Source organism: Diabrotica virgifera, chromosome 3, assembly GCF_917563875.1.
Source record: "Diabrotica virgifera virgifera chromosome 3, PGI_DIABVI_V3a".
Classification (NCBI taxonomy): domain Eukaryota; kingdom Metazoa; phylum Arthropoda; class Insecta; order Coleoptera; family Chrysomelidae; genus Diabrotica; species Diabrotica virgifera.
The window spans coordinates 168,314,281-168,328,975 of record NC_065445.1 but is presented as its reverse complement, the minus strand read 5'-3'; the positions used below and the strand labels follow the sequence as shown (position 1 = coordinate 168,328,975).

The 14,695-nt window shown below is 35.3% G+C and overlaps 1 protein-coding gene across 1 annotated transcript; it reads left to right on the top strand.

Moving 5' to 3' along the window:
* Nucleotides 1–1,109: 1,109 nt before the first annotated feature.
* LOC126882626 (protein PIF-like) lies at nt 1,110–1,976 on the top strand. Its single transcript, XM_050647600.1, has one exon. The coding sequence runs from the start codon at nt 1,110–1,112 to the stop codon at nt 1,974–1,976; it is 867 nt and encodes a 288-aa protein (XP_050503557.1).
* Nucleotides 1,977–14,695: the final 12,719 nt, after the last annotated feature.

Genomic DNA, 14,695 nt, shown 5'->3' with positions numbered 1-14,695 from the left:
TAATTGGGTTCTTTCACAGGAAAAAAGAGATTAGCCTAAGAGGGTTGGTTTTAGCGTAGGGAACTAGAACGAATACAGGCAGTCGATTATAACATCACAGCGACTACAGACGTGCTCTTAGGGTTAATAAGACGTAAAAAGACGAATTAAGACGGGTATTATATTGATTAGACGCAAATTATCTATAAATACATTTCTTTTTTGTAAGAATAAGAACACGTAAGATTTTAGTCGCAATTACACAACACTTTTACATTTCGTCAATTTAATAGTATCAATAATTTAGTCATCTATTTTATTAATTAAAACTGTTAAACATCAAACGGACTTTTATTACGATTGTCTTTAAAGAAAACCTACATATTGGGGGCTCAATCGCGGATCTAAGAAAGACAATTTCGTCGTAAAGTTCGCGAAATACAGTAAAGTGACGTGTAATTAAAAAATCGGCTCAGGTGACGTGACATAATTTTTGGAAACTGTTTATGACTGTTCGGGAAACGTGGAAACTGTTGGTGATTTTCGGACTTTTTTAAACTATTGGTGACTTCCGGACTTTGTGAACTGTTGGTGAATGGTTGTGTTGGTGGAGTAGCAGGCTAGTACAGTGTAGACGACGCTGTTAGGCAAATACGACGGCTGTTTGGGCAGTGACGACGACGACGACGACGAGACGCAATCATAGCAAGCAGTATTACCAAGGAGAAATCAGGTGTGTTTGTTCCAATATTTTAAAAGTAGTCAAGACACTTTGATCTTGTGTCTGGAAATTAGAAATCTGACCAAAGATAATTTTTTTCGAGGAGCTGTGAACTGGAACTTTGACGATAAACAGTGAATGCTGCGAAAGAACTATCATAAATTATTTAACAATTAACTTTTTTTTGTTTTTCATTTTTTTTGTTCATTTATTTTAATAAATCATAACTTTGTTACTATTTGTAGTAAATATTGATAATCTTGAAATAAAAGCGACTACAATTCTACAGTTCACAATAATACAATTTTCACACGGGAAAAATAATCTAACTTTTTAGTTAAAAGATAATTTATCTTTTTATTTTTGTTTTTTTTTTTTATTTTTTATTGTTATTATATACCTTTTTAAAATGCAGTCTAAACAAATTTTTAACGATTTTCCAAAAATTAGTTTAAACCTTAGAAATTCGACATTAAGTGCTGTTAAGGCCTTGCATGTTGTTGCATACGGTGATAAAGGGTTACCGCGACAAACAAGGAAGAACTTGCGGAATTTCACAAAATTTTCGTGGGATAAAGAATCCGAGAAATATTCCAGAAAAATAGAAGACGTGAAAAATAAACTAAGTATGCCGGAGTTAGTAGGAGTTTGCCACGTTTTAGTTCTGAACTACACTGGTTCAGAGGACGATGTGATTGAACGTATTTGTTCATTTTTGAACGACTTCAATCTTGAAGACGAGACTGACGATGAAGACGAAGACTCTAGCGACGATGACGGTGATAAAGACGTTTATCACAAGGAAAACGGTAAAGACGTTACCGAAGACGATGGCAATAATGAGGATAACGACGTTAGTAGTGATAAAGACGCTTATCACGAAGACGAAGAAGAAGGTAAAGACGTTACCGAAGACGATGGCGATAATGAGGATAACGACGTTAATAGTGGTAAAGACGCTTATCACGAAGACGAAGAAGAAGGTAAAGACGTTACCGACGACGATGGCGATAATGAGGATAACGACGTTAATAGTGATAAGGACGCTTATCACGAAGACGAAGAAGAAGGTCAAGACGTTACCGACGATGATAGTAATCATGATGACAATAGGGAAGATAAAAGAACGACCGATTTATTTACGAGGAATAGATCAAAATCAAACAAAATGACGACAGGCAGACTGAATGATTCATTTGCCTTAACTTTTAGAGACGTAGAGGACAGTATAAACAAGATCGCTGATTTTGAAGAAATTTCCAATCTGATGAGATGAAATGATTTGGAAATGCTAATTTTTGCTAAACGATGTCTAAAAGAAATCGGTAGCGGAGGAAACATCGAAAATGAGGTCATAATGCAATATATAATTGAGGGAATTATGGAAGACCCGGCTAATAAAGTAATACTTTATGGTGCCAAAAATTTCAATGACTTTAAAGAGAAGACTAAACTGTACGAGGACTTCTTTATAAAAAACAATATTCTGTTTAAATACGAAGACGGCAATGAAGTGTTAGTCATTCCGAAAAGATTGCAAACAGAAGTAATTAGAAACTTACACGAGGTAGGACATTTTGCTGTAACAAAAACACAAGATTTGATTCGAAGAGAATGTTACATTCCAAATCTTAGAGAAAAAATCGAGCACTGCATAGGGAATTGCGTTAAATGTATACTTGGAAGCAAAAAAGAAGTTATAGAATGCGTGAAGAGACATCAAAAGGATTTCGGAAATCCGCTCCGTATAATATCTGACAGAGGTACCGTATTTACGGCGAAGGAATTCGAAGACTATTGCGAACAAAGAAGCATAAAGTCGACGCCGTTCGAAGTACTGTTCGGAACGAAGATGAAGAACAAAGAATATCTGAGGATGAAGGAGATCATAAAACAGGAGATAATTAAACAATTTGATGAAGATAGAGAGATACTGAGAAAAGCGAGTCGATGTCAGTTAATCAAAATTCCAGAGGAAAATAGACGCAGATATGATCTACGAAGAAAAAGGCCGAGGATGTATAAAAAGGGGGACTCAGTGGCAATCAAGAGAACACAGTTTGGTGGAGGACTTAAACTGCTGAAGAAATATTTTGGACCGTACGTGGTAGTACAAGTGAATCCAAATGACAGGTACGAGGTAAAGAAATCTGGATTCCATGATGGACTTCAAAGCACTTCAATGTGTGCAGAGTACATGAAGTCGCGGATAGGTAACTAAACGGAACTCGGGTCGAATTCGAACAGGATGGCCGATTGTAGAATTGTAAATAGTTTACCTTATATTTTAAATTCCCCTGTATATCATTTTTCTTAATTATTAGTACGAGAACGGGATAAGAGTCTCACATATGGACGTTGGCCCAGATGTGCAGAACAAATTGGGGATTACGGCGACGGTGGCGGACTACTTTTAACTTTATAGTTTTAGTTTATTGGAAAAAGACGGCGGCGGGTCGGTACAGACTTTGAACCAATTTTAATTGGGTTCTTTCACAGGAAAAAAGCGATTAGCCTAAGAGGGTTGGTTTTAGCGTAGGGAACTAGAACGAATACAGGCAGTCGATTATAACATCACAGCGACTACAGACGTGCTCTTAGGGTTAATAAGACGTAAAAAGACGAATTAAGACGGGTATTATATTGATTAGACGCAAATGATCTATAAATACATTTCTTTTTTGTAAGAATAAGAACACGTAAGATTTTAGTCGCAATTACACAACACTTTTACATTTCGTCAATTTAATAGTATCAATAATTTAGTCATCTATTTTATTAATTAAAACTGTTAAACATCAAACGGACTTTTATTACGATTGTCTTTAAAGAAAACCTACATATATGACAACATCTAAATACCCACTACGATGTAAAATCGAAATTGATGGGAAAATAATAAAGCAGGAAGAAAGGTTTATATACCTGGGAATAGATACAACCAGTTACGGAGATGTTGAAGAGGAAGTACGACAACAAAGTTTAAAAGCAAGTAAAGCGGCGGGATATCTTAATGACACAATCTGGAAGAACAAACACCTAAGACAAGACACAAAAGCAAGAATCTATAAAGCAGCAATTAGACCTATATTGACATACACAGCGGAGACAAGATCTGACACATCTAAAACGAGACGACTACTAGAAACAACAGATATGATAATACTCTGACGAATATCAGGGAAAAGTCTGTTGATTAGGGAGAGAAGCGAAAACATAAGAAGATCATGCAATGTAGAAGACATTAATGGATGGATGACAAAACGGAAACAGGAGTGGAACGAACACATTAGTAGAATGGCAGAGGATAGGATAGTACGAATAGCACGAGATAAGTCACCAAAAGGACGAAGAAGTATTGGCAGACCAAGAAAAAGATGGTGCGATAACTTAAACAATTTAGGAGGCTAATATGAAAGAAGAAACAGGCTTTAAAGCCTGCATACAAGAAGGAAGAAAAAGAAGAAGAAGTACGTAACATATAAATACCATATATGTATATATATTTCAAAGTTACCCTCTATATATTACCCCTTTCCTATTTTCTCTTTCGCATTTAAAATTCCGTTAAAATATTTCTCCACGTTTATACTTATATTTTACGTTTTGTTTATTGCTGTTAATAAAGAAGTTAAAAATGAGGTTAGCTTCACCATATTGGGTTAGTCGTCAGTCTATTCTCGTTTTAATTCAGACGGAAACCTCTACAGGAATGATATTAACGTTTCCCATCGTCTTCGCGGAATCAATAAAAATCATACGACTTATCAGAAACACGGCCAAGCAGAATACAATGTTCCTTGTGTCATTGGTAAAGAATCGATATTGACCTTAAGAAGTATCTTACAAAGTATTCTAGAGTAAGTACCAACGTTAACCTTTAAATGATGAAATGCTTCGGAATTTACCAAACGTCAATTAGAGTAAAATAATTGCCCATGAAAAACAGAGGCGGAACAATAAATGTACACTTTGAAATAGTTCTTATATTTTCGACAGTTAAATTTTGTTTAATAATGCCATTTGAAAATTTTTGAAAATTGCTGGTAAAAGTGATCTTCCACTTGTTGGTCAAGAGTTTTGGGTAGAAGAACCAATATGTGGTAAATCATTTTCAACGTTGCATAGTTAACCGCATTGAGGCGGAAAGCCGTGGGATGAACTCATTAAAGGTTTGTATAGATATTCATAGTGAAAATGCCCATGGACCCACATATGGATAATTTACTTAATGATCATAGAACTCGAAATCCAAGATCTAACAGAAGCAATCTATCAGATTTAGACGACAGGGTCTCTCAGTTCGTCAAAACAAATCCCTGTCAAACCACTAAGAATAGCCTATAAAGCTAAAAACCAAACCCACAATACTGCCACAAGTTTCTTCTGATAAGCCTTACGAGTCAAGCAGTAAAAGTCCTATTAGAAGTCATGCATAACCGAATCTATAAAAAGTGCGAAACCATAATCGGAGACGATCAGTATGGATTCAGAGCCAGCATGAGAACGAGAGAACTGTTCAGTTTACTAGTTCTGGCCCAAAAATCCTATGACCAATAGTAATATTTTTATGCTTCGTAGACTTCGAAAAAGCATTTGATAGAGGAAAACACGATCTACTATTATAGCGATTGCAAGAACTTGTTTTGAGATGAAAAAGACATAAAACTACTAAAGCACTTATTCTTCTTCTTTACGTGTCATGTCCGCGACGAAGGTTGGCAATCATCATTGCTATTCTCACTTTTGACACTACAGCCCGAAAGAGTTCAGTTGAGCTGCATCCAAAGCACTTATACTGGAACCAAATCCAGAACCAAAGCCAGAATAATTAAGATCGAACGTTTCACGTCCGCAGAAGTAGAAATTAGGAGGGGAGTTAGACAATGATGCGTTTCGCCACCCCTGCTATTTCATCTTTATTCCAAATTTCTATTTAAAGAGAGGCACTGGAAGATTCTAAGGATGTAATCAAGGTGAATGGCGTAAACATCAAGAGCATCAGATAAGCCGATGATACGGCGTTGATTGCGGGTTCTAACTTGCGAGGTCAACAACGACTCATCGACAGTACCAACTCGGTCTGTGCGCAATTCAACATGAAAATAAACATTAAGAAAACCAAAGTGATGTCAATCCGAAAAAAACAGAATGTACCTCAACCTCGTACAATAAACGGGCAGATTTTAGAAGGGGCCAATAAAAAGTACTTGAGGTCTTGGATCGATAGCAGCCAAAATCCTGATCTAGAAATAAAATCGAGAATGGAACAGGTCAGAAAATCTTTCGAAAAAATCAAAAGACTGCAATGTGATTCTCAAATAAAACTCAAAATTTGACTACGTTTAACAGAATGCTACGTCTGGTCGACAAAGGTCTGGAGACCTTTGAAATATGGATCTACCAGAGAATCCTCAAAATTTCATAAATATCGCTTATCTCAAACGAAGAAGAAGTGCTGCATAGAATAGGCAAAGAGCGAGAAGTATTCAACAGAGTAAAAGTTAGAAAAACATCATACCGAGGCCATATACAGAGAAACAATTCAAAAGTACCAATAGGCTCAACTAATCATGAAAGGAAAGATCGAATGGAAGGAAAAGAGAGGACTGGTAAGGAAAAGACTGTCGTGGCTAAGAAACATCCGACAATCGACAGGGCTAAATTTTGAACAGCTAATAAGAACAGCTGAAGACAGACAAATGTTTGCAATTGTAATAGCCAACCTCCATTAAGGATAGAGCACTTTAAGAAGAATAAATAAACCTAGAAATTGGAACATTGAACATGAGACATTTATATAAGTCGGGCAAAGTAGATAACATTGTATCGAAAATGTGCAGATTAGAGCTTAACAATATACTGAAGGTTAGAGACATACAATGGTCAAAACCAGGAAAACGTAATACCAGAAATGGAACAATGTATACTTCCGGTAACAGTAACTTCAGAAATAGCAGGGAGTTTGCATTATAGTTGATAAGATTTTACAAAAAGCCATTTGTAATTTCGGTCCCTACTCTGATCTCGTATTGATGTTGTCTCCCGATCCTCTTCTTGTAGTAATAATATGACACTGAATTAATAATTTTTGTAAATAATATCTAAAGGATTCCTTTTATTAAATATATATTATAATGATTAGCGATTATACATGATGATATTAAGAGCTTTAAGACAAACATTGCAACAAGCAAGTGTCATATATTTAACGAACCGACCGGACCTAATCAGTCGAGATAAGGAATTTTGAGAATTGTATATGTTAGAGATAAAGTAAAAGGTATAAGAAATTGAGAGTTCATCAATGAGAGACTGTTGAAAGTATCAATGAATTGTAGTAAAAGCGATATTATAACTTTGATTGTAATATACGCATCTGTAAAAAGTGAAAAAGCTAACGACAAAAATTAATTTTGGGAACAACTCAGCAGACAGTAGAAAATTATGAGGGAACACTCATAATATTGGGAGACTTCAACTCTAGAGTGGGAAACGAAAACATGAAATGGCAAGAAGCTATAGGTAGGCACGAAGAACACACAATTAATAAAAAACGGAAAAAGATTGCAAGAGTTTTGTATAGATAATGATTTAGTTATAGCCAACACTTTCTTTGAGCATAAAGAAATACACAAGATAACAAGAGCAATGCCCCAGCGAAATAAAAAGTCAATAATAGACTACATAATAATTGTTCCTCGAGAAAAAAGGAGTAAAGTTAAAGATGTCAGAGTCAAAAGAAGCTATGAGATAGGTAGTGACCATTATCTACTAGAAGGAGTATTCAAGAATAACAACAAAGTCGAGGACCTTAAGCAGATATACAGGGTGTTTCATTAATAATTGTCCATATAGTAACTGGAGAAACCTTAGCACAAAATACGAAGATTTAACCTAAAACACTTAAATAAAATGTTGTTCCTTACTGAGTTACAGGGTGTTTTATCTAAAAATTTAAAAACTATTTTTGCTCAGCATTTTAAAACTATTTGACGTATCCTTTTCATACTTGGCAGAAAGTATAGGTACTGTACAAGCTACTAAATTATTTTAAAAAAGGTTCCTGGATATTACCAGAGGCGTACAACTGGGAAAAGTGAATGGTTGACCCTTTCCAAATTCTACGTCACTGGCGAAATTGCTATTTTAGTTCCTTTTTTGGATTCTCCAATACTTTCTATGAAAATAATATACTCTTCATTCGTAACGATAAAGTGATTAGTTTTCGAGATCTTTGAACTTAAAAATGAAACAACACGGTTATTTTGATCAGTGTATTGTGTCGCTTCATTTTTAATTTCAAATATCTCGAAAACGAATCATTTTATCGTTACGAATGAAGAATATATTATCTACATAAAAAATATTGCAAAATCAAAAAATTACACTAAAATAGCAATTTCGTCAGTGGCGTAGAATTTGGGAAGGGTCAACCAGCCACTATCCCCTGTCGTACGCCTCTGGTAGTAGCTAGAAACGTTTATTTATCTTTATTTAGTAGGCTGTACAGTACCTACACTTTCTGCCAAGTATGATAAGGATACGCCAAATAGTTTTAAAGTACTGGGTACAAATAATTTTAAAATTTTAATCATATATGAATGATAATCATAAATTAATCAAAATAACTGTACCGTTTCATATTTAACTTCAAATATCTCGAAAACTAATGACTTTATCGTTACCAATGAAGAGTATATTATTTACGTAGAAAGTGTTGTGGAAGCTAAAAATGGTACTAAAATAGTAATTCCTCCAGTGGCGTAGAATTTGAGAAGGGTCAACCATCCACCATCCCCTGTCGTGCGCTTCTGGTAGTAGCTAGAGACGTTTGTTTATCGTAATTTAGTAGGGTGTCTAGTAGTCGCACTTTATGTTAAGTATGAAAAGGATACGTCGAATAGTTTTAAAATGCTGAGAAAAAATAATTTCTAAATTTTTAGATAAAACACCCTGTAACTCAGTAAGGAACCACATTTTATTTAAGTGTTTTAGGTTAAATCTTCGTATTTTGCGCTAAGGTTCCTCCAGTTACTTTATGGACAATTATTAATGAAATACCCTGTATATAATAATATACATAATCCTAAACCCATTTACCCTAAGGTGTCGGGTGTAATATCTTTAGTTAGTTGCATGCACAATTTTTCTCCATTGCTTCTTATTCTTTGCTTGGTTTCTTGCTTGTTCTTTGCTGATTCCTCGTGTCTCTAGGATTGAGGTTACATTATCATCCCATGTCTTCATTGGCCTGCCCCTTGGTCTCTTGGTTTGTCTTCTGGCTTCCCATACTTTTTTAACTGGTCTTTCTTGGTTCATTTTAACCATGTGTCCATACCATCTCAATTGGGCCTCTTCAATTTTCTTAATATGTAATTGGTTGGACCTTAACATGTTCTCTGACTGTCTCATTTCTAATCCTGTCTAACCTGGTTATACCCATAATTCTTCTAAGAAATTTCATTTCTATGCTCTGTATTTTCGATTTCAATTTATCAGTAAGCGTCCAACTTTCACTACCAAAAGTTAAAATCGGCACAAACACCGTCTTGTATATGGACACTTTGGCTTTTTGGGATACTTCTTTTTTTGACAGAAACGTACTTTTGATTGTGTGGTACATCCGAACAGCACTTTCTATTCTGGAACTTATTTCAGTTTCTTTAGTTCCTCTGCTCTCTATTTGTACTCCCAAGTATTTGTAATTATCGACTTGTTCAAGTGTATTTCCGTTAATTGTTATCTTCTTTTGTTTTCTATTTTTTCCGCATACCATTACTTTCGTCTTCTCATTATTGATCCTCAGATTTCGTTTAATTAGTGCAGCGTTCCATACTTGTAAATTTCGATTGAGTACCTCTTCATTTTTCCCAAATATCCTAGATCGTCTGCGTATGCACACTCTGAGAGCCACACTGCTTCTAAATTTCTATGTCCGGCATATAACTTCAATGTTTCTGCTCTAGTTTCTTTAATTATGTCATCCAAGACAATGTTAAACAGTATGGGGCCTAGGACTGCTCCTTGACGTAGACCCTCATTTACTATGAACTCTTCGGATTCCATATTATCGGTTCTGATTCTGTTCCTTGTATGTCTATATATACTCATAATGGCTTGCCTGAGTTTGATTTTCACACCTTTCTATTTTAAACATATGTCAATCACCTTCCTTGGAGTACTACCAAATGCCTTTTCTAAGTCTATAAAGGCTTTGTATAACTCGGTGCTTGAGTTCCGTGCATTTTGTATTAATTTTTTGATAGTAAAAATGTGATCTTGGATGCTTCTGCCTTTTCTAAATCCACTCTGTGATTGTTTTAATTTAGAATCAACTTCTTGTAAAAAACGTTTTTCTAGTATTCTCTCATATACTTTGAATGGGATGCTCAGTAGTGTTACTCCTCTGTAGTTGCTACATTCGCGTCTGTCTCCCTTTTTGAAAATGGGTAGAATAACTCCCATTTCCCAATCTTTTGGTATTTGGCTCTCACTCCATGCCCTATTACACACTTTTGTTAGCAGTTCAATGCCCTTGTCGCCCATGTTTTTAAGCATTTCCGCTGTGATTTTATCAAATCCAGCCGCTTTACCTTTCTTAAGCTTTTGTATGATTTCCTTTGTTTCCGCTATAGTTATTTCGTCTTGAATTTGGTCTTCCTGCTCTACCTCTTCTGGTTCTTCTGTGATAATGTCTACATCGTTTTGGATATTCAGTAGATCCTCGAAATATTGCTTCCATCTATCTAGGTATCATTGACATGAAGTAAGTGTCCTTCTTTGTCCCTTATTTGCTTTGGTGTTTGTGGAGCTTTTCGGTTCTTAAATTCTTCAGGGTTTTAAAGAATAACTTTTCGTTAGAGTGGTAGTCTTCTTCCATCTTGTTTCCGAATTATTCTCAACTTTTCCGTTTCGCTGCTAGTACCATATCTTTGACTTTGATTCTTTGCAATTTGTATATTTGGTAGTTGTCTGGGGTTTCGTTCCTTAAATAATTTTTCCAAGCTATTTTCTTGGACTTCACTTCACTTCTGCTTTTATTTCATTGTTCCACCAGTTTGTACACTTTTTGCTTCTGTTATTTCTAGTTATTCCGCATACCTGTTTACCACCGTTTAGGAGTGCTTCTTTCAGTATTTGCCAAGTTTGGTCTAAGTCACCGTCATGTTCAGCGTGCTCTGTTAGGTAGTTATTAACGTAGTTTTTAAACTTGTTTGCTGTCTCCTTGTCTGCTAGCTTATGTGACCTGATTACTTCTATAGTGGGTGTATCATGAGCTTTACTTGTTTTCTTGGTCTTTTTCGTTATTAATTCTTGTCGCACTCCCAAGCTGGTCCTGGCTACAACTGGATCGTGGTCACTATATAATTCAGCTCCTCGTTTTACTCTTACGTCCTTAATACATTGCCTTGCTGATCTATTTACTAACGCATAGTCTATGATGGATCTTTCGCCTCTACTTTTGACTTCCCTTGTATATTTATGTGCATATTTGTGTTTAAAAAATGTGTTCATTATTATTAAATTATTTTCTCTGCATATATCAATAATACGTTCCCCATTGTCATTTTTTATTTCTTCTCCATATGGTCCTAATACATCTTGGGTATGTTCAGTTCATCTCTTACAGCCACTCGACCATTTAGATCCCCTAGTACTATAGTATTGCCTTCTAAACTGTCTATTATTTCTGAAGCCTTGTCCCAGAATATGTCTTTGCTAGCTGCTCTTTCGTCATCATTTATTCCATACATAACGATGATATTGACTAGTTTGTGTTCCTCGGTTACCAGTCTTATCTTTATAATTCTTTCGGAAATGCATTCCCAATCTTTAATATTCTTTATTAGGTTGCTGTGTATCAAGCAGCCTACCCCTTCTTTTGCCCTTTCGCCAAGTGACACTCCACTGGTGATGAGAAAGTGTCCATTTTCTAAAAAGTGTGTGTTTTTCCCTTCTTTTTGGTCTCTGTTATACCCAGTAAGTCTATTTGATGTTTCTCGAATTCTTCAGCAAATTCAACTTCTTTACCGTTGAGACCTCTGACATTCCATGTTGCTAATGTCCATCCTTTGGGCTTTAGCACTGCTCTTGTGGGTTTTAAATAGTTACTGTTTATATTCTCGCTCGTTGCTGACTGCATTTTTATGGGTTTACTCTTTCTTGTCTCTCGTTGCTCACGTCCTTGGTCATTATTTATGGATATATCTTTGTCTTTACTACCTATTCTATAATTGTTCATGTCCATTGTCATTGCCTCGTTTGTCATAGTATTTCCGGCACATTTGTTTGCTAGTTTTTTGACCCCATTTTGACTAGTTTGCTCTCTTTGTTGTCCCATTCCCAGCCGACCTTGTTGATCCATATTTTATTTCCTCCAAGTCTTACATCGCTTCTTTCTCCTTTTCTTCTTGCGCAAGTTTTCTAATTATTTTCTGAATTTCTCTCTCTTTATTCGTAGTATCATCATTGGTGTATACTTTTCCTTCTTCAACATGTCTTAGTTTGGATTTATTTTTCATAACCTCTACCTTCTCTTCATATTCTGGTAATTCAATCAGACAGGTTTTCTCTCCCAATTTGTAAGCATTTTTAATTTTAACATCTATCTTCAAATTGTGTTTAATGAAGTTGCTCATTCCCTCTTTTAAGACGCTTTGATCGTATATTTCAATTGCTAGTCCACTCATGACTACATTGTTCTTTCTTCTTTGTTTTTCCATGAATTCAATAGTTTCCTTGACTTCATTTAACTCCTTTTTGATTTCAAAATTTTCTTTCTTCAGGTCTTTATTTTCTTCTCTTAAAGTCTGGTTATCAACAATAAGTCTTTCTATTGCTTCATTACTTCTGTTTTGGGTTCTCCTTATTTCTTTGATGTCACTTGCCAGATTGTTTATCATGTCTATTAATTTATTCAGTTTTGTATCATCATGGTTATCTGTTGTTTTGGATGAAGTCTTGGAGAGTTTTCGACTCTTCGTTGACCTTTCTTCTTCGTTATCTGCACTCTCATCTCTTGTCCTCCTTTTTGTGCCATCATCCGTTGTACCGTCACTGTCCAGGCATGTTTTATTTTCTAGGTATCTGTCCATTTTCGGCGCCAAGCACTGCTTTCCACCTCAACGGTTCAGAGAAAACGATGCCTACCGTTTCACTGTGATACTGTTATTGTTTTGATTCTGTACTCAGAAATTCTTGTCAGTTTGGCAACGTCGCTTTAAAATCGGACAAGAATTAGATTTAATTACCGGTTCAATTGTTAATACTTCACTAATTATCAGTTAACCTTGTTTATTCGTTTTTAACTCACTCAAATGTTTTTTAATGTTTTACGGCCAATCCTTATCACTGTCATTAACGTATTATTATAATTATACACATTGTCTTATTGCACTAAATTATTTCTCGTTGTAACTCTCGAATTTACGGGATAATCACGGACGAAAAATAACAAAGTATTTTACCATACACTACCACGTTGCCACTCCACCTTAAGCAGATACAAAACATAAACTATATCGGAAGAATAAGGACCTATAAGCTGAGAAACTTGCAAACAAGAAATGAGTATATAGAGAAAACGGAAAAACAGTTTGCAAGGATTGAAAAGGGAAGACAAACTAGAAATGTGGAAGAAAAGTGGATCAGATTTAAGCAACACTATTAGAAACAGCAGGGCAAGTTTGCGGGTATACCAGAAGAAATAAACATAAAAAGCAAACAAGCTAGTGGAACAACGATATTAAAAAAGGAGTCAAAGAAAAGAAAAGGCTATGGAACATGTACATACAAAAAAGAAATCAAGAGACATACGACAAATACAAGGAACAGCGCAACAAAGTTAAAATAAGGATAAAACAAGAAAAGCAGAATGCCTGGGAAGAATTTGGAAGAACTATGGAAGAAAATAGTACCCAAAATACAAAATTTTTATAGAGTATTAAAGAATATGAGAAGTAAAACGGAAATTAAACTACAGCAGATAAAATATAGAAACGGAAATAAAATAACTGAGGATGAGCCCATTATAGAAAGATGGGATAGAAGATTCATAAACAATGAAAATACAATAGCAGAGAATCGCACACAGATAACAGATGAAACATCTGAAAGAGGGCAAGGAGACGTTCATAAAACTAAAATAAAGATGGAAGAAGTTGAAGATGCACTAGAAAAACTAAAAGTTGGTAAAGCAGCAGGGATCGACGAAATAGATGCTGAATTATTGAAATATCTTGGACAACAGGGTAAACAAGAATTACATGACCTATTAAATTTAACGTGGACATTTCAATAATACTGTCTATACATAAAAAGGGAGACACTAAAGAGTGCAGTAATTATAGGGGTATATCACTTCTGTGCTCAGCGTTGAAAATCTATGAAATCATTCTAGAAAAAAACTACGAGAAATAGTTGAGCCTCGACTGGCAGATATACAAAGTGGATTTAGACCATCACACAGCGTACAAGATCATATATTCACACTACAGCAAATTACTGAAAAAACACTCTTAAATAACAATACACTGTACCTGGCGTTTTTAGATATGAAAAAGGCGTTTGACATAGTCAATAGAGAAGGAATATGGCAAAGCCTGATAAACAAGGAAGTAGATGAAGAACTTGTAAGTGTAATAAAGAGTTTGTATGTCCACACAAAAAACCAGGTCAGGACAAGTAACTTAATCTCAGGCGAATTTTCTAACAACGACGGGGTTAGACAAGGTGGAGTTAGAGCCCACTGTTATTTATTTCTGTTATGGATGAAGTGATTAAAATGTGTTGGAAAAAAAACTAAAAAATGCGCTATAGGGTATAGAAATTTGCAGCAAATAAAAATTGAAGCCTGTGCATTTGCTGATGACATTGTATAGTTGCAATAACTGAAAATATGGAAATATGGAGAAAGCTAAAGTAATGACAATAGCCAACAAAGAAGCAACTGTAAATATTGAAATGGAAGGGCAAAAAGTCGAGCAAGTAGAC